The sequence below is a fragment of the Prunus dulcis genome, chromosome 2, assembly GCF_902201215.1.
Source record: "Prunus dulcis chromosome 2, ALMONDv2, whole genome shotgun sequence".
Taxonomy (NCBI): Eukaryota; Viridiplantae; Streptophyta; class Magnoliopsida; order Rosales; family Rosaceae; genus Prunus; species Prunus dulcis.
In genome coordinates this window covers 14706073-14725818 of record NC_047651.1, presented here as the reverse complement: position 1 = coordinate 14725818, position 19746 = coordinate 14706073, and the positions used below count along the sequence as shown (strand labels likewise).

Below are 19746 nucleotides of genomic sequence, written 5' to 3'. Positions count from 1 at the left end.
CTTCATCAGGTTTAACACTAAAGCCTTTACCACTTCGCGCCCCTTTTCCTCTTCATCTCTCTTCCCCAAAACGACGCCGCCTCTGCCGACCTAGGGCAGAGCACAGCACATATCGACGCGGCCTCCAACCTCCAGCCCGTTCTTGAATTGAACAGTTTGTGTGCTACTGTTTTCTTCAATTCAGCAAAGAAGAAACCCTAAAACCCCAAAAAGGAGCAGAAATCCGAACCCGATGGTATACGTGAGCTCGAAAGCGGACCTGAAGCGAAGGGAGATACAGAAGAAGAAAGCCAAGTCTGGAGGGTTCGAGTCTCTGAATCTAAGCCCCAATGTCTTCAGAGGAGTCAAGCGCAAGGGCTATAGAGTCCCCACTCCCATTCAGCGCAAGACCATGCCCCTTATTCTTGCTGGAAACGACGTCGTTGCCATGGCCAGAACTGGTTCCGGCAAGACGGCCGCGTTTTTGATCCCCATGCTCGAGCGGTTGAAGGAGCACGTGCCTCAGGGTGGTGTTAGGGCGCTCATTCTCTCCCCCACCAGAGACTTGGCCTTACAGACTCACAAGTTTACCAAAGAGCTTGGCCATTTCCTGGGTATATGCCATTTTGTTTCAAAGTTTGATATTTTTGTGTTCATTTCATTTGATGAAAGAAATTGGAAGAAAGTGGAAGAATTTGAAGTTCCCTGTTGATGAAAAATATTGGGTTTTAAAATATAGTCAATTTTTTAAAGTGTTGGTTGCGTAAGATCTTAAACCAAAATCATTTTCTGTATTTGTTGCAGATGTTCGAATTAGTTTACTAGTTGGTGGTGATAGCATGGAAACTCAGTTTGAAGAATTAGCCCAAAACCCTGATATTATAATTGCAACACCCGGTAGGCTGATGCACCACTTAGCTGAAGTCGATGACATGTCACTTAGGACTGTGGAGTATGTTGTTTTTGATGAAGCGGATTGCCTCTTTGGCATGGGTTTTGCGGAGCAGCTGCATAAAATCCTTGGGCAGCTGAGTGAGAACCGTCAGACCCTGCTTTTTAGTGCAACATTACCTAGTGCTCTTGCAGAGTTTGCCAAGGCTGGTCTGCAAGATCCTCGGCTTGTGCGGCTTGATTTGGATACTAAGATTAGCCCTGACTTGAAGCTTATGTTTTTCACCGTGCGACAGGAAGAAAAGCACGCAGCAATACTTTATTTGATAAGGGAGCACATTAAATCTGGTGAGCAGACATTAATTTTTGTTTCTACAAAACATCATGTGGAGTTCCTGAATATCTTGTTTAGAGAAGAGGGCATCGAGCCTTCTGTATGTTATGGTGACATGGATCATGATGCTCGCAAAATTCATTTATCAAGGTTTAGGGCGAGAAAGACTATGCTGTTAATTGTCACTGATGTTGCAGCTAGGGGAATTGACATTCCGTTGCTTGACAATGTCATCAATTGGGACTTTCCCCCAAAGCCTAAACTTTTTGTCCATCGAGTAGGCCGAGCTGCAAGGGCTGGTCGGACTGGTACTGCATTCTCTCTTGTGACATCTGAAGATATGCCCAACCTTTTAGATCTTCATCTGTTTCTTTCAAAACCAATTAGGGCTGCACCTACCGAAGAGGAGGTTTTACAGGATTTGGATGGAATGATGTCCAAGATTGATCAAGCAGTTGCAAATGGAGAAACTGTTTACGGGCGTTTCCCCCAAACCGTTATTGATCTTGTTTCGGATAGGGTTAGAGAGATAATTGATTCTTCTTCAGAGCTCATTTTAATGCTGAAAACATGTGCCAATGCGTTCCGCTTGTATTCAAAGACAAAACCCTCACCTTCAAAGGAGTCTGTTAGAAGAGCAAAAGATTTACCACGTGAAGGGTTGCATCCAATTTTTAAAAATGTACTGGATGGTGGAGAGTTGAAGGCATTGGCATTTTCTGAGCGGTTGAAGACATTCAGGTTTTACACTACAAGCATTGGTCTTTTACTGTATATTTCTAATAATATTTCGAGATGCCCTTCTATTATGTTTCTTCTTCTGAGGATTTGAAGCTTCTAACTTTAACCATTCAATGTCTGATTTATGCTAGACCCAAGCAGACCATTCTAGAAACTGAAGGTGAAGCTGCTAAATCAAAGAATCTGAAGGTAACTCTCCACTTTATGCCTTAGTAGTAGATTTCATTTAATTGAAAACTTCATGGTGTTGATCTAAGTGACAATTTTCTTAATCTTCTTTTTAACCAAGTTTAATACAATGCCTATACATGCTGGTCTGCTCTATAGTTGGAGGGGTTGTTTTGTAGACATTCCTTTTTTATAAAATTTTTTGGAAGGCGATGCCATTGTGTGTAATTGGGCGCTTTTAAGATAACAAGAACAAACACTGAGCTTAGTTTGAAGTTTATTATTATTTGGAAGGTGATGCCATTGTACGTAATTGGGCACCTTGAGTATGTTTGGATGAAATAACTTATGTTATGTGCAAGATGACATCAACTAGTTCCTACATAAATGTGTATGTCTTACCTGTATAATTGCTATTCTTCGTGGCTTCTGTTCTTGATGTTCAGATGTGGCCTTATTTGGTGTTAGATTAAGTATATGGCTCATGTGCAGGGTTCTTCTCGTCAATGGGTTGATGTAATGAGGGAAAAAAGAGCTATTCATGAAGAGGTCATTAATTTATTTCATCAGCAACGTTCTGATAATCATGCGGAAAAGGTAAATATTTTAGTGTGGTATTATGTGGTATTATATGGTTTTACTGATTTTTAAATGCTACTTTTTTTTAAATTTTTTTTAAAATTTTTATTTTTATAACCACCGAACAAGTTCTATAATGTGCAGTACTTCTGAGACTTTTGCAGGAAGTGTCTTATTCTATGGAAATAAATTTGGAAACCAAAATTTGGCCTTGGGTTACTGTTTTCTTACAAAATGAGGGTGAAAATGAAATAGAGATGGATATTTAGTAGTACCGATTGTCTTTAATACTGAGTTCAATTTGAAAATGACCACTTCTGTATATTTCTAAAGCAAAGGTTATGTACATGGGTTTGCATCAATAATCATATCATGTCTTCCCTTATCTTAAATTGTGCTAAACTGAATTTTGGGTACTTTCAGGGAGTTGAATATGAGATTACTCCTTCAATGGCAAAGGAGAAGAAAGGTATTCCTTAGTTCAGAGTTTGATATATGTGTGTGTGTGTGTGTGTGTGTGTGTGTGTGTGTGTGTGTGGTGTTGTATATAGATAATAAAGGTATATAGACGTGTCATCCAAAGCTGACAGTCCTCATGCAGATTGCCACTCTGCTCAAACGGTTTTTTTCTCTTTTGATTATATAGATTTTTATTTCCTGGTTAGGACAGTTTATTAGACCCCAAGCCGTAAACGGAATCTTGAATGGGTAAAAGAAGTTCTAGAAATGAAACTTTGAGCAGCCGCCTGCTTGCATGCGGGTTGTGGTAGGTTAGAACTCTTGTTTTGAAAAAAATGAACAAGCTTCTGTTCAAACAGAAAAGAGTCGTGGGTTCTATTGCAGAGATGCATTTAAGATGTGGCCTGATATATCACATATTTTATGCTAACTTTTAGTGTTAGAACTAAGCAATAGTGCTGAGCGTTTTTGCCTTGCATGAGCAATTATTCTAATCCTTGAACTAATAGCAAGAAATTTCTCATCCTGATTCCCGAACTAGTTTATAATCATTTTAACTGGTAAATTTGCAAAGTAATCTAATAGAATAATGCCAGGAGATTTTGTTGTTGTATGGTTTGTTCCCATTGTGCTCCTTGGTTATAAGTTGTTTAAAGTGGTAGTATTCAATGGTACTGAAACCTGGTATTTGGGAAGTGGATCTAGAGGCACATATCATTGAAATGTCATTTCACCTTCATTTAACACGTTAGGGAGTGGTTTGGCTCCTTTTCCTTTTCTGTCTCCCTATAACACATTATATGCTTGTTTATGGAATGGTTTATTAATACTTTGTTTGTTTTCTCTTGGATATTAGTATCAGGCTCTAAAAGAAAGGCAAGGAGCTTTAAGGATGAGGAGTACTTTATAAGTTCGGTACCAACAAATCATGTAGGTCATACTACTTTTATAATTTCTCAAGTTAGTTATGGTGCTATATTGCAATATTATACTGTTTTTCTCTAATATGGTCAGATTAGGTATCTGTTTCCTGTATGTTTTGTTTTTGTTTTTGTTTTTTTTCTGATATTGCTTATGAGGTTTTGTTGATGATGGTTAGATTTTATATTTGTATCGTTACACAGTGGATGTTTTGTCCACTACATCTTCTGTTTTCTCAAGCTTTAATAAAAGTTTGTTTCTTATAAGAAAATCCTCACCTTCACATATAATCTTCTTATGAGAAACAAAATTTTATTGATAATAATCAGAAACACAGTACAAAGACAGGTCCGCCAATATCTTGATAAAACTCCATAAAAATAAAAAATAGAACAAAATTCATCACCTTGATTTTGAATTGCCAATAATTTGTTACATCAAATAGTTGTGTTGTGGATTTGGATCACAAAAATTGGAACCTGGCTGACCATTGGACTATCCTGCTATTGTTGTCCAGCATACAGAAGCAGGACTCTCAGTAAGAGGAAAGGGTGATTTTGACTCAAATAGGTAATACTTGATTCTACTTTAGCTCTATGGAAATTGATTTAACTAACTTTTAACTTGGTTTAAGGTATTGACCTTTAATTGCTGCTGTAAATAAATGAAATCTTATTGTGAGGCATAGGTAGTTCTTGGTGTGTATTTGTCTGGAAGTGTGTTGACAATTCCATGTCATGTTACCAAGTTTTTCTGGCAGTATGCAATAGCCAATCTCTCTATGCATCTCTCTCTCTCTCTCTCTCTCTCTCTCTCTCTCATAAGTGAGTGTGCTCACATGGGATTGGAGTGGGGAGAACAGGAATATCTTTCAGCTTCCCCCACCCCTCCTCCTCCTTCCCCCAAGTTGGATGAGTCCTGACTTTCAACCCAAGTTTCATTAACTTGTGCGGCTCAAATTATCTGATTATTTTTGTGAAGATTAGATGTATGCAATCTCTTGTGCTCTGGGCACCAGTTGACCCCATCTGTCTTCATAGGTTGGAAGCTGCTGTTCTAGATCTGGTTGCAGATGATAATGTGGGCATGAAGAAACAGAAATCTGTATTTCATTGGGATAAGGTACTTTGAACAGTAATATTATTTTTTCATTGTCATTTTGTTTTAACTATTTTTCTGTTAATCTCATGAAACTAATGGCTGGCAGAGGGGGAAAAAGTACATAAAGTTAAATAATGGCGACCGTGTGACAGCTAGTGGCAAGGTATACTATCTCAACATCCGTAATTAATTTGACATGTGTTCCCTTTTGACACTTATTGGATCATTCCTAGTATTAATTTCCATTTAGTTTCTGAACATAATGTTGTTCTTGTAGTTATATCTAGAACATTTGTCTTTTTGCTCTTGTACTGAAACTTGCCATTCTGAAAAGAATACATATAACTGAAGTGGATATTTTTAATTGGTAAATAAATTATCGGCTGTGGCGCTGGCTTTTGGGTTCAAATAAGTTTTCTTCTTGAGAGAAAAAAAATTACTAGAGTCGGGTGTATGTGGATCCATATTGAGATATACGGTGGACACATCCAGGAAATGTTCCAAAAACTAGTCAATGGCCCACTTAGATGTTTATAGAAAGCAACATATGTGTACTGTATATCTAAACATGCATGATATTATGGTCATCGTTAACATTTATGTATTTTTTTCATTGCATTTATTATTATTTGAACCTCATTAGTAGCAATTATTAACTAACATTTTATGGTTGTCAGACTAAGAAACTTTGATGCAATAGGTTGTATAAGAAAATTCTTTTCGATATCCAAACTCCTCTGTTGGTACCATTGCCTTCTCATCTTAGGTGCTGCTATTGCTTAGGAAACCTAGGTATGAAAAGAATCCGACCCTGATGGCGAGCATGAGTATTGGGTGGTGGCTTTTAAGTTTGTGAACAATGCTATGTTTCATTTGAAACGTGTCATGGTTTCAAAACACTGCTTTTACATATGTGTTGGTTCTGTCAAAACCCTGTTTGTGTAATTTCCAAGCACACAATGTCTAATCATAATTATGCTAAACCTCAGGGGTGTTTCAATTATGAACTCTTATTGTTTTCTTTTAATAGTATCTTCAAGGTGTGCCTGCTACGATTATTGTTTTTTTTTTTTTCTTTTTTTAGTTGGATAGCTCAAAACTTTTATGCTTATATTTTTATGGTGTACAGATAAAGACAGAGAGTGGTGCAAAAGCAAAACTTGAGAAAACTGGGATATACAAGAGGTGGAAAGAACGTTCTCACAATAAAGTCTCTCTCAAAGGAATTAATGAAGGGAATGCTGAGGAAGCTGCAGGTAATGCTTTCTGTTTGGAAGTTTTATGTTTTTTTTCTTCTTTCTCTTAAATTTGATTGATATATATATATATTTTTATTTTTACTTTTTTTTGGGGTATTACATTATCAAACATAGAGTGGTGACCAGGTGTAAGGATTCAGGCTACTAGAAAAAGTTTCTTTCTAAAAAACAGAAAGGTTTCTTTCAGCATTTCTTGTGGAAGATATCAATTGGTTATTTATCCACAATCTTCTCCTGCACCAAGCCTTTTTTGTTTTTTCCTATATAAAAGAATCTTTTCCTATGAACCCGTTTTCTTTTTATTGTTTTGGCGTTTTGTGTGATCCAATGAGAATCTTTGTTCAGTTCATTAGAGCTGGCTTCTTTTTCTGTCTTGTGTTTCCTGCCTTCCAAATTATGTAGTGTGCTAGCTGTCGGATGAGATAAAGCCATATATGCGACGTATAGTTAGCAGGGAAGTCAATATGCTCTGGGCACACTTGCTAATTTGCTGATAATGTTGAAATATAAAATTTGTAGGCATCATTCTACTTGGTGCAATGGTGGAGGTCCATTGTAACAATTCTATTTTGCAATGTTTTTTCAGTTTTGTTTTAGAAGATAAAAGCTGATTGCCTCTCTGGTGAAACTAAGAAGTTTGTTTATAGGTACCTAATATATATTACTGGGCATGCATGTCTTTTGCAGGTAACCGTAGGTGGCAGGGGAACAAGGGGAAGAAGTCTTGGGGAAGCAGGAAGCAGAACTCTGTGCCTAATGCTCACGTGCGTTCTGAAATCAAGGACTTAGAACAGGTTAGGAAGGATCGACAGAAAAAGGCCGACAGAATCTCGTATATGAAGAGCAAGTCTTCTAAGGGTAACAAATTTGGTAAAAGTGGAAAAGGTGGAAAAGGTGGAAAAGGTGGACAAAGAGGAAAGGGAAAGAGGTAAAAGAATTGCCTAATATGAGTCTTGTGAGTTTTCCCTTTGCTCCTTCGGCAAGCTGTTTTGTAGAGCACCAAGAAGAGACAAAAAAAGAAAAGAAAGTAGGGGAAGAGTATTGTTATCAATCACTGTACTTATAGATTAAGCCAATTTTGCACTTCTCTAACAGGATGGATGAAAGTTATCATTAATTTGCTTTTCAGTATTTATTTGTACCTCTTTCTGATTTTTAGTTTTAAAGGCAAGCAGAGGTTGAAGTTAAAAATCCCTTTGGAGAATCCAAACAAGACTTTGCATCAGCAGTCTGCCATGGTTTCTCGAGATAAAAATTATACCACTTAATCTTACATTAAACCTATTTTAAAAAAAAAAAAATGTTGGTTAGAGGGAATTCAAATATAAAGAATCTACCTTGTATTTGTAACAATTTTACCACTTGTTCTTTCTTTCTTTGTGGGAAGGAAACTTTCGAATTTGAGATATCTTCTAAAATTGATGATGTGAGATTGGCCCTTGAGCCCTAACAAGATTCATTTCCATGCGTAGACAATGCATCTACTTCCTCAATATCCAGACAAGCACTATATGACCAATAACATTATACGCATTTCATAGGGAAACTCTAACCCTCTAAAGGGATAAATACTATAAATAAATAAATTAATTAAGAAGTCGTTAACTCTTTCATTTTAAAAGGAAAAAAAACAGGCTGTCACATTTGGAGTCGTTTTATCATCCCGCGTGTCGTCTTATTGTTGATTATTACCATCTTAGGCAGCGCCAATCAAATGACTTCACTACAGTGGGGGGAAAAATCAGGGGTAATTATGTACACAAGCAAACAAAATACATTCACAACGGTAATGACAAATTGCATTTCCTTGGCGCAGAAAGCCAATAGCAGGGCAGGAGACCATCTTTTCAATATTTCAGTTTTTTCTCTCGTGAGTCGTGTTCATTCAGAATTCCCAATCATACAAGAGGTTCTTCATTTACAGGTATTATTTACAATTGTAGACATTAATTTTTATCTTTTGTTCTCTGAAGGTTTTTGAATGATGAACTTGGTTTTGATTCTTGGGTGCTGACAGAAACATTGAATCCGGGTATGTTGGTTCTCAGTTAAAGGAATTCTCTTGCTTTGGACATCAATGGCGGATCGTTCATGCCGCCCAGCAAGCTTCTGGACTCAGTCCAATGCTTTACTCAGAAAAAACTTTACCTTTCAGGTCTATATCTCTTGAGCTTTCTTCTGCTTGCTCATTGGTACTATCCAATTTATGGTGGATAAAGAATTGGGTAAACCCGATGAGCCTCCATTGTTGCAGATGCCAGCTCCTCGTTATCGCGCGGTGAGAAGTGATTTTGTTCCATTTACAGACTTGCCAAATGAGTCATGCAGGAAGACAGAGTCATGCCCTGTAACAATACTTGTGACTGGGAACAATCAGTCCTTTGGAGAAAGTAGTCCTCTCTCCCTCTTCTCTTTACATGTTTTGATCATTATTTTGGTTCTGATTTTTTCATCTAGTGGGTAATGATTTAATCTGTTCGTACTACGTTTTGATAGCTGTGGCTGGGAATTTGTTCTTGAATTCTATCTCACTGGATTCCACGAGCATCATGGACAACTTCTCCAATAATGTCATGGTAAGTTGCAATTTCTCTAATTTTGTTTTGGCTGTTGTTTATTTTATTTTACTTTAATCTAGTATTACTGAGTAATGTTACTGTTCTAAATATCCAGGGAACAGAATCCAAAATTGGAGAATCAAAATTTTCCGATCCTGCTTTCATGTTCGATCACATCTATGACCAGGCCAGCGCCTATGTGTCAAAAGAGTAACGCCGGGCGGCGATACTAATTTTAAAAAATTTTAACGAGTATAGCCGCACGGCTATACTATTTCTTTGAAAAAAAAACAAATTTCTAGTACATCCTAACGGCTATACTATATATAGACCGGCCAGTGCCTATGCATCACGTGTTAGACAGTAAAACCATGCGGCTATATTATTTTTTTAAAAAAGAAAAAGAGTATAGCCGCACGGCTGTACTATTTCTTAAAAAAAAATAATAAAATAAAAACTTCAGACCAACCAAAAAAAAAAAAAAAACTCAAAATCTCCGCCCAGTGCCTATGCTCCACGTATCAAACATGCAAAGCCGTGTGGCTACACTATTTGTTTGTAAAAACAAAAACGAATATAGCTGTATTCCTTATACAAAACTCAAAAAAAAAATAGTATAGCCGGCGGCTATACTATATATATCCCCGCCCATTGCCTATGCGCCATGTGTAAAACAAGGAAAGCGGCTATACTATTTATTTTAAAAAAATAAGGAAAAACGAGTATAGCCGCACGGCTATACGCAACACCAACTTACTCAACACCCACTTGAATATTATTACTTTGTTGAATTTATTCTTACCTGGCAGGCAACAAAGATCCTTTGGTCAACCACAAATTGACCGGCCTCCTAGACCAATCCCAAACCCAACCCATTGTATCGCTACTGTATCACCATTGTATCGCTTTTTTTATCATTAGGTACTGTAGCACTTTTAGGTTAGAGAGGAATTTATGAACTTCCTCTGTTTTCCAATTTCGACCTCTGTCCCATTTATGACTTGTAAGTTTCAAACCGTTAATTCAAATTTTATGGTCTTTATAGGTTAGATTCAGTACGGAAAAATGAAGAACTCATGCAAGCCAAATGTCAAAAACAGATACCAAAGTGAGCAGAATTCAATGGAAATTACACTCAAGACTTCAAACGACACACATACATACAAAACAAAGGGGGGAGGGGGGGTTTGATTCAAGTGAACTAATTCTAATGATTAAAATGTAACCGAACTCTAATTTTAGCAAGATCAACAAATGTGATTAATAAAGTGTAGTTTAAATAGTGACAAATACTAGGGTTGTCGGAATCCACCCTAAGAAATCCAAATCATGTTTATGGATACTCAGGATATAAATTCTAGATACATTGATGAAGATATTCGCAATCAAGACCGAGTTTAGTGGCTCAAGATGCATTGATTCTCTCTGAGATAAGTAAAGTGCGTGTTTAGTGTTACAATACTCATGCTTCCCATAAAATCAATCTAGGTGTGCTTTAATACTTCGATTTAATCATATGAAAAATCCATTAAGTTTGAAGAGAATATGAACATCACAAAAACCCTAATAGCATTGTGTTTACATTAGGCATTTAAGAAACCAATTCACATGGATGATTCTTACTTCATCCATTAGTTGCTTAGGAAAATATGAGGGTACATATAATCCAAACAATCTCAAGAAGCATGCTTTCAAAGGTGATTAATCAAAGAAAAACAAACATCGATATAGATTATTTTAGTAAAGAGAATTTCATCATTTGTTGTCAAGAAACCAATTCACATGATGCTCACTTAGAAAAGATTCAATCATTTGTTGCTAATTAGAAATTATGTTCTTGGGTATCTTACACAACTTCTCAACTTTAGCTAGATGCATACGACCTAATGTGATCAATCAAAGGAAACAAACACAGAGCATCGAAACAAAAGTGTAAACATGTCTATGGAGTTTAGTTTCTCATGTTCATAGTAAATACAACTTGAAATAAAACTAGAAAGAAGTTACACATTTTATGAAGGTGAAGGCACAAAAGCCTTCAATGGTGGAATGGTTTCTTCTTCTCTTTGGTAGCCTCCTTTGCTTGGCTGCTCCTTGCTCTCCTCTCTCTCTTGTTTCAGAAAATGCGAAGTGTATAGAATGTTTCGAATGATTTCCGACCCCTAGCTACCCTCTCTCCCTTGCCAACTCGCTAATCCATAGGATACTTCACCTTTTACTAAAGCTAGGTAGGCTAATGTGTATTTCATCATTTCTTTGACTTTTAATACCTTAAGAGGGATTCAACTAGTTAGAATGAGATCCTAGCTTACCTAAGTAAAACATGATACCAAGTGGTATGGTAACAAGTAGAACAGGGCGGGTGACATCCAATGGAGGAAAAGGTGGTCCAAACCATAATTCCGAAGTTAGGATTAATGCTGGATCGGCTGGCTAGGCTATACTTGTTCAATGAAGTTCACATTCAGATATGTTGCAGTCAACATCCATTGGAACACGTTTCATGAAGAGCTTCACCTCATCTGAGCACCGAAGCATGGTGATCCACGGTCAAAAAGTTGACCTACGAAAATGAGCAAAATCAGAATTTATATTCAATAATGCACTTTTAGCACACATTTATGCCAAACAAAGTAAAATCCATAAAAACACAAAAAAGAAGAAAAATGCTATAAAATGTCAAGAACTAACTCAAAACATTGGGTAAATAACATGATAAATCATGTATAAAAATGAACCCAACAATAATTTCTGAAAATATACCCTAATAATCATCATTAGCCCAGGAGCCTCTCAGAACTCAATTCACGAATCAACTTGCAGCTTGAAAAACCCAGTTCTCTGTTTTGGGGCCAATACAAGCATAAACCAAACATAGACCAAAACCGAAGCACATGTTCCACATAGAAATTTTTTTAATTAAAGAGATGAATATTTAAAGAAAAAAAACATAAAAATCCACCCTTCTAAAAATCTAACAGATGGTTCTTGCCTTTGCAAATTGCAAAGATTGCAATAATTAAGGTTGCATGTCTTTGTTTGTTGATGCAAACGTATGTTTTGGAGCATCAAAGAGCAGATGGATGGATGAGATCGATCGAGTGAAGACATATTTTTCAAGACATATGGGGAGTATGATAGTAGTGGAGTTCCTTTAAGATAGTAGTGTAAGATTGGCGAGTATGGTAGTGGAGTCTTTAAGTCGTCCACTACCCCTCTCTTGTGATCTGTCTCACCCCAGTGAGACGACTTGACTCGAAATAAATTAACTTATTAGTTGACTTGAAGAAGTCACTATCTTTGAATTTTTGATGCAATTAGTGCTTCTCATGACCAGTCAGTCAGTCAATAAAAAGGTCTATCACTTTGCATTTCCCCACAGGCTTCTCTAGCTAAGAGTGCAAAAGAAAGTTTTAAAAAACGCCATATGGGGTTCTATAATGTGTCCATTGGCAAGATGCTTTCAAAACTAGTAGTTCTGTTGTTGTTTCATCTTGTGGTTATTGCTTACTCTTTGAACTCTTTGCAGCAGCAGCAGCAGCCATCATGCCATGATGAGGAAAGCTCTGCTTTGCTGCAATTCAAACGAAGTTTTTTTTCTGGACGCATCTGCTTCGCTGTACGCTGGCGCTTATCCAAAGCTTTTATCATGGAAACCAGCTGAAGGAGCAAATAGCAGCTGCTGCTCATGGGACGGCGTCAAATGTGATGTGCAGACGGGTCATGTGATTGGCCTTCAGCTTAGTAGCAGTTTTCTCTACGGCTCCATCAACTCTAACAGCAGCCTCTTCCGTCTTGTTCACCTTCGGAGACTAAACCTTGCTGATAATCACTTCAACTACTCTCAAATTCCTAGTAGCATTAGGAATTTTCCAAGGCTCACTTATCTCAACCTCTCCGCCTCTGTCTTTTCTGGTCAAGTCCCATATGAAGTTTCACACTTGTCCAAGTTGTCATCCCTTGATCTGTCTCTCAATCTTGATAGATTTTCCGGTCAAGGATTGTTGGAACTCCATCCATCCAATATGAGAAGTCTAGTTCAAAACTTAACTAGCCTGGAAAAGCTTCATCTCAGTTTCGTAAACATTTTTTCGACAGCTCCCAATTCCGTGGCAAATTTATCATCCTTGACATCTCTCCTCCTAAGAGATAGTGGGATGTTTGGCGAATTCCCAGTAAGAATTTTCAGTTTACCAAACTTAAAAACTCTGAGTGTGAGATACAACCCTGATCTTACTGGTTATTTGCCTGAATTTAATCAAACTAGTCCTCTCATGTCACTTTTACTTGCCAGCACTAGTTTTTCTGGACACCTGCCTTCTTCGATAGAAAAGCTTGGTTCATTAAACGAGCTAGATGTGAGTAGATGCAAATTCAATGGTCCAATCCCTGCTTCATTGGCAAACCTTACCCATCTTAGATATCTGTCACTTTCTCATAATAACTTTAGTGGCGGTTCCTTGTCTTGGGTTGGTAAACAAACCAAACTCACTCTCCTGGAGCTTGGAAATATGAGTTTAACTGGTTCCATTCCGTCTTCCCTTGGAAACCTCACCGAACTCAGTTTTCTTAGTCTTCTTTATAATCAATTAGTTGGTCCAATCCCATCATGGCTAGGCAACCTCAGCAGACTAACTGAGATAGAGCTTACTTTCAATAAATTGAACGGTTCGGTTCCTGAGTCACTATCCAATCTGGTTGATCTCAATCTCCTTTATCTACAAGGAAACAGTCTAAGTGGTAGACTGGAGTTCCACATGTTTCTTAAGTTACAAAATCTCACCCGCCTCCAGCTATCTAACAACAAATTGGAGCTGCTCACTGAATCCAGAATCATTAGTAATCAAACTGTTCCGAAGTTTAGGATTCTAGGATTGGCAGCCTGCAACATGCAGAGTTTCCACATTTCTTAAGATATCAACAAAGTTTGGGGCGGTTGGACCTTTCTCAAAACAGATTGCATGGCCAAGTACCCAAATGGATGTGGAACACAAGCACAGAAACTTTGCAGGTCATCTCGATTTCTGATAACTTTCTTTCAGGCTTTGAACAGCCCCCAGTTGTCCTTCCTTGGGTTAACTTACTAGCGTTTGATCTTGGTTCTAACATGCTACTTGGACCACTACCGGTACCTCCACCATCGATCACATTCTATGATGTTTCAGGGAACAAATTAACTGGAGAAATTCCACCATTGTTCTGTAGTTTGAGCTCTCTGAAGGTCCTTGATTTGTCAACTAACAGATTGAGTGGCATGCTTCCGCAGTGTCTCGGAAACTTTAGTGATCTGAAGATTTTAAATCTTGGAAACAACTCCTTTGAGGGGATTCTTCCTCAAACATACACCAACTTAAGCAATCTGAGGATGATTGATGTTGGACAGAACAAATTGCATGGAAATTTACCAAGGTCACTGGTGAACTGTGTGATGCTTGAGTTTCTTGTTTTGTTAAACAATCAATTGACTGATGTTTGTCCCTTCTGGTTGGGGACTCTTCCAAAGTTAAAACTCTTGGCAATGAGCCGTAATGGGTTCTATGGTGGCATACGAAACCAAGAAACGAATTTCGGCTTCCCCGAGTTGCGCTTTCTAGATTTGTCTCACAACAATTTCACAGGCGAGTTTCCATCTGCATACCTCTTTTCTGGGATTTCCCTGAGAGGCATCACTCTAAACCAGTCTGCATATATGAAGGTAAACTTGAATTATGGTTCGGGTGTTGAATATTTGGATTGCAAAGGGAGCAAGAAATGTACTGAGAGGGAGAGAGAGCAGAGAGCCTTAGATTGTTCTAACAGAATGCTTACACTGCATGAACATTGCAGCAGAGCTTATATTCCCTCATGACTATAGCATGTTCTCTTACATCAGTAGATTCAAATCTAACGGTTTGTAATAGTAAGCCAATGTGAATATGACACATGGCAATACACAGCTGTCCTAACAGCTGGGAATTCAAAACAAACTCAAGCATTGCACCTAGGGGTGCAAGTTGGATTGGAAAATCCGATTCCGACCGATTCCGGTCCGAATATTTCCAAAAAAATCCGGCTCCGACAAATCAGAATTCCGTAAATGCCGAAATCCGAAATTTCCGAAAAAAATTGGATCAGATTCGGAATGTACATGGAACTTCCGAAATTTCCAAAATTTCCGATCCGAAATATTCCAAAATGTTCCGAACTCATTCCGATCCAATAATTCCGATATATTCCTAATATATTCTGATTTTAAAAATTCCGAATATTTGAAAAACATTCCAATCGATAAATTCCGATTTATTCCGAAATATTTTGAATTAATCCTATAAAAGTTTAGACAACAATCAATATATTTAATTTATATGCAAAACATTTAATGCATTCCCACAATTTTTAATTTGTCCATAGTTCTGTCACAACCAACCAAAGACACAAGTTTTCTTTGATATTATTGGCGAACATTATATATACATTATACATACATAATGAAAAAAATTTAAGTACATTTAAAAATATTAGTAAAAGGAAAAAAAAATTTGTAATGCAACCAACTTTGAATTGATCTAAATTACGTAGTGTATTGATTTTTTTTTCTTTTAATTCTAACTCAATTTCTTGAATAGGACTCATTGGGGTATGAGGTCATGCATTTAATTATAAACTTATTTTCTTTATAATCAATTGCCAAGGTGCTAATGTAGTACTATTTTCATAATAATGTGAACATAAACAATAGGGGGTTACAAAAAAGTTAGGTACATCAATAGGTAACTTACCCTTAAAAAAGGTAGGACATTGACATGTTGTATCAAATACAAATTGGTATCAAACTCTTGTTCATGCATGAATCATGATTATGAAAATTAAAAAATGGCGATAGAAACACATTGGGATTGAACCCTAATAGTAAGTATGTAGTAGTATCCAAGATAAAGTTTAGCTGTAACCTTGGAATTGCAGTTGGCATATTCATGATTTCAGCAATGGTGTTGCGAAAAATGATGTTAGCTTATTTCCAGTGATGAGTTGATTTTGTATGTATTATGGATCTATGTTAAATGTTGTACTTGTAGTTTTCATTTTCTGTTTTTATTGTGGACTAGTTTAAATTTGAACATTATGTCATTTGAATGTAAACATTGGAATTCTTATGGAATTTTTTTTCCTGTTTGGTTGGCTTAATCATGATTCACAAGAAAATTTCAAATTTTGATTTCCAAAATTATTATCCGAAAATGCCGAAACTATTATCTGAAAATTCCGAAAATATTAACTTCCGAAAATTCCGATAATGCCGAAAATTCCGCATCGGAATAGAGTTAGTACATTCTGAAATTTCGGAATCGGACTCGGAACTAAAAGGTAATTCCGAAAAGCTTCGGAACGGAATTCGGAACAGTGGTTTCCGATCCGTTCCGGCCGAAAAACACCCCTAATTGCACCTGGCATATAAGCACAAGGCACTCAGCTTAACACAAAGATTAGAACAGATTAAATATAAACTGACTTAGAACTTACTAACTAATCTGAAATTAGCTAGGCAGTTTACATTTTAACACTCCCTTCTAAAGTGCTAGCTGATTTCACTCCAAGCATTCTCCTCAAATAGTCGAACATGTCTTTGGGAAGTGCTTTGGTGAAGATATCAGCAATCTGCTCTTCTCCCTTGCAGTAGAGCAGTTCAATCACTTCTTCTTGTATTGCTTCTCTAATAAAATGAAACTTCCTTTTAATGTGCTTGCTCCGTTAATGAAAAACTGGGTTTTTAGCCATTGCTATGGCTGAAGTGTTGTCACAAAACACAGTTGTTGCAGTGGTCTGTTCTTCCCCAAAATCTTCAAGAACAAACCTGAGCCAAATGGCTTGTGATGTAGCTTCTGCTGCACTCACATACTCTGCCTCTGCAGTAGAAAGAGCCACACTGTGTTGTTTGACTGATGCCCACGAAAAAGCACCACTTTCAAATGAAAACGCATATCTAGAAGTGCTTTTCATATCTTCCTCAGATCCACTCCAGTCACTGTCACAGTAACCAACTAAGAGTGCAGATTTTCCAGTCACATACTCAATTCCATAGTCAATTGTGCCTTGTATGTACCTTAGAACCCTTTTAGCTGCCCCATAGTGCATCTTAGAAGGGTTGTGCATGAATCTTGCAAGCAGGCAGGCAGAGAACATGATATCTGGCCTGGTTGCAGTAAGGTACAGCAGGCTGCCTACAATTTTTCTGAACAAACTTTCATCTGCAGCATCACTTCCATCCTCTCTTTTCAATTTATCAGTAGCCACTAATGGAGTGCTTACTGACTTGCAGTCTTTGAGTCCAAACTTATCCAAGAGAGTGAGAGCATACTTCTTTTGATAAATGAAGATGCTCCCTTCAGTTTGTGTTACTCCCATACCAAGAAAATGGTGGAGTAAACCCAAGTCAGACATCTCATACTTGCACATCATTTCAGCTTTGAATTCTTTCATCATTTCAACTTTGAATTCTTTCATCATTTCAGCTTTGAATTCTTTCATCATTTCATCACTACTTCCTGTGTACACTATGTCATCTACATAGATTGACACTATTAGTGTTCCCACACCTTCCTTTGTTCTCACATAGAGAGTTGCTTCACTTGGACTTTTGTGAAAACCACACTTATTCAAGTAGGTGTCGATTTCACTATACCAGGCCCTTGGAGCCTGCTTCAACCCATAGAGAGCTTTTCTTAACCTATACACCTTATCCTCATCACCTTTAACCACAAAACCATCCGGTTGATCAACATAAACTTCTTCTTCAAGGACACCATTTAAGAAGGCTGACTTGACATCCAATTGCCATAGTTTCCAGCCTTTCTGAGCAGCAAGAGCAATGAGAGTTCTAATGGTGTCTAACCTTGTCACAGGAGCAAAGGTTTCATTGAAATCAATCCCTGGTTTTTGTGTGTATCCCTTGGCAACAAGTCTTGCTTTATGTTTTTGAATGGAGCCATCAAGATTAAGCTTAATTTTGAATATCCACTTCACTCCCACAATTGGTTTACTACTTGGCCTATCAACCAATTCCCAAGTGGAGTTTTTCTCTATCATAAGTATCTCCTCAGTCATAGCCTTCCCCCAAGCTTCATCTTTGACTGCTTCTTCAAAATTTTCAGGTTCAATGATGCTCATCTTGCACTGAGCATACACATCACTCAAACTCTTCCATTTCTTTGGGGTGTTATCATAAGTTTCTAATGGAGCAGAGTCTTGAGTAGCATGCACATCACTACTTGTTTGTGTTTCCATAGGAGACTGCACAATCGGTTGCTGTAACAGATTTGGTTCTGAATCCAAATCTGATACAGTTGAACTTGCTCCATCACCCCAAGACATAGGAATTTGCAATGCCTCATTTGTTTCCCAATTCCACATTGCTTCTTCATCAAAAATAACACTCCTAGACAGCTCAATCTTTTGAGTTCTCAAGTTAAGCACTCTATACCCCTTTTCACATACACCATATCCTACAAATACTCCCTTCTCACCTGTGTCTTCCAGCTTGTGCCTTTTCTATGTGGGGATGTGAATATAGCATAGAGAACCAAATATTCTCAAATGCTTGACACCTGGTTTTCTTCCACTAAACTTCTCAAATGGAGTGGAATTGTCCACTGCACTTGTAGGGCTTCTGTTTTGTAGATATACAGCTGTATTGACAGCTTCTGTCCAAAACTTCAAAGGGATTTTCTTCTCATGCATCATGGCTCTTGCCATTTCCATCACAGTACGATTCTTTCTCTCTGCAACTCCATTCTGTTGTGGAGAGTAGCCTACTATCAGTTGCCTTTCTAATCCCATCTCTTCACAGAACTTTGAGAAATCCAAAGATGTGTATTCTCCACCTCTATCACTTCTTAGCTTCTTAATTTGATAACCACTTTGTAGCTCAACCATGCTTTTGAACCTTTTGAATATGTTGAATGCTTGAGACTTATGCTACAAGAAGAACACCTAACACATTCTGGTGTGGTCATCAATGAAGGTGAGGAAATATCTGTTCCCTCCAAGAGTGATGGTCTGCATTGGACCACATATGTCTGAGTGAATCAGTTCTAGTGGTTGAGAGGCTCTCCAAGCTCCTTCCTTATCAAAAGAGCTTCTGTGATTCTTGCTTACAGCACAACCTGAGCAGACCTTCTCATGTTCTTGTAAATTAGGCAGTCCCTGAACCATATCTCTCTCTTGTAACAACTTCAAACTAATATAGTTTAGGTGCCCAAATCTTCTGTGCCACAGCCAGGATGTTTCTCCAACTGTTGCTCTGTTTGCCATAGGAGGATTGACATAGTCAAGATTTAAAGGAAAATATCTGTTTCCCTTCATTGGCACTCTTGCAATGCAATCTTCCAGCTGCCTATCTCCATAGATATCAACTGCATTATCACCAAATACAAGCCAATGCCCATGTTCTATCATTTGACCTACACTTAGCAAATTTTCATCTAAACCTGGTACAATCATGACTTCTTTGATATATCTAGTCACACCCTTCATTTCTATAGCCAAAGTCCCTTTGCCTATTGACCGCACTAGATCACCAGTCCCCATTTTGACTTTACTCTTCACACTTTTATCAACATTTACAAGTAATGACTCATGGGAAGTCATGTGATTGCTACATGCACTATCAACATACCACATATTCACATTCTTTCCAATTGTTGCAGCATGACATGCATAGAACATAATGGCAGGTTCAGTTACCTGATTTGCAATGTTAGCAAGTTTCCCTGCCTTGTTT

At 37.6% G+C, this 19746-nt stretch overlaps 3 protein-coding genes across 3 annotated transcripts; all 3 read left to right on the top strand.

The window, feature by feature from the left end:
* Positions 1-17: 17 nt before the first annotated feature.
* Positions 18-7567, top strand: LOC117619073 (putative DEAD-box ATP-dependent RNA helicase 29). Its single transcript, XM_034348896.1, has 11 exons — positions 18-593; positions 784-1945; positions 2077-2134; positions 2606-2710; positions 3116-3161; positions 4008-4081; positions 4590-4642; positions 5113-5194; positions 5280-5336; positions 6303-6429; positions 7120-7567. Exons 1-11 carry the CDS (start codon positions 233-235, stop codon positions 7362-7364), a joined length of 2370 nt encoding a protein of 789 aa, XP_034204787.1. The 5' UTR covers positions 18-232; the 3' UTR covers positions 7365-7567.
* A 942-nt stretch (positions 7568-8509) lies between these two features.
* LOC117618225 (ABC transporter A family member 10-like) lies at positions 8510-9204 on the top strand. Its single transcript, XM_034347826.1, has 4 exons — positions 8510-8587; positions 8687-8822; positions 8929-9008; positions 9106-9204. The coding sequence occupies exons 1-4, from the start codon at positions 8510-8512 to the stop codon at positions 9202-9204; spliced, it is 393 nt and encodes a 130-aa protein (XP_034203717.1).
* A 3340-nt stretch (positions 9205-12544) lies between these two features.
* On the top strand, positions 12545-13903 carry LOC117618224 (receptor-like protein 7). The gene has a single exon (XM_034347825.1). The coding sequence runs from the start codon at positions 12545-12547 to the stop codon at positions 13901-13903; it is 1359 nt and encodes a 452-aa protein (XP_034203716.1).
* The last annotated feature ends 5843 nt before the right edge of the window (positions 13904-19746 follow it).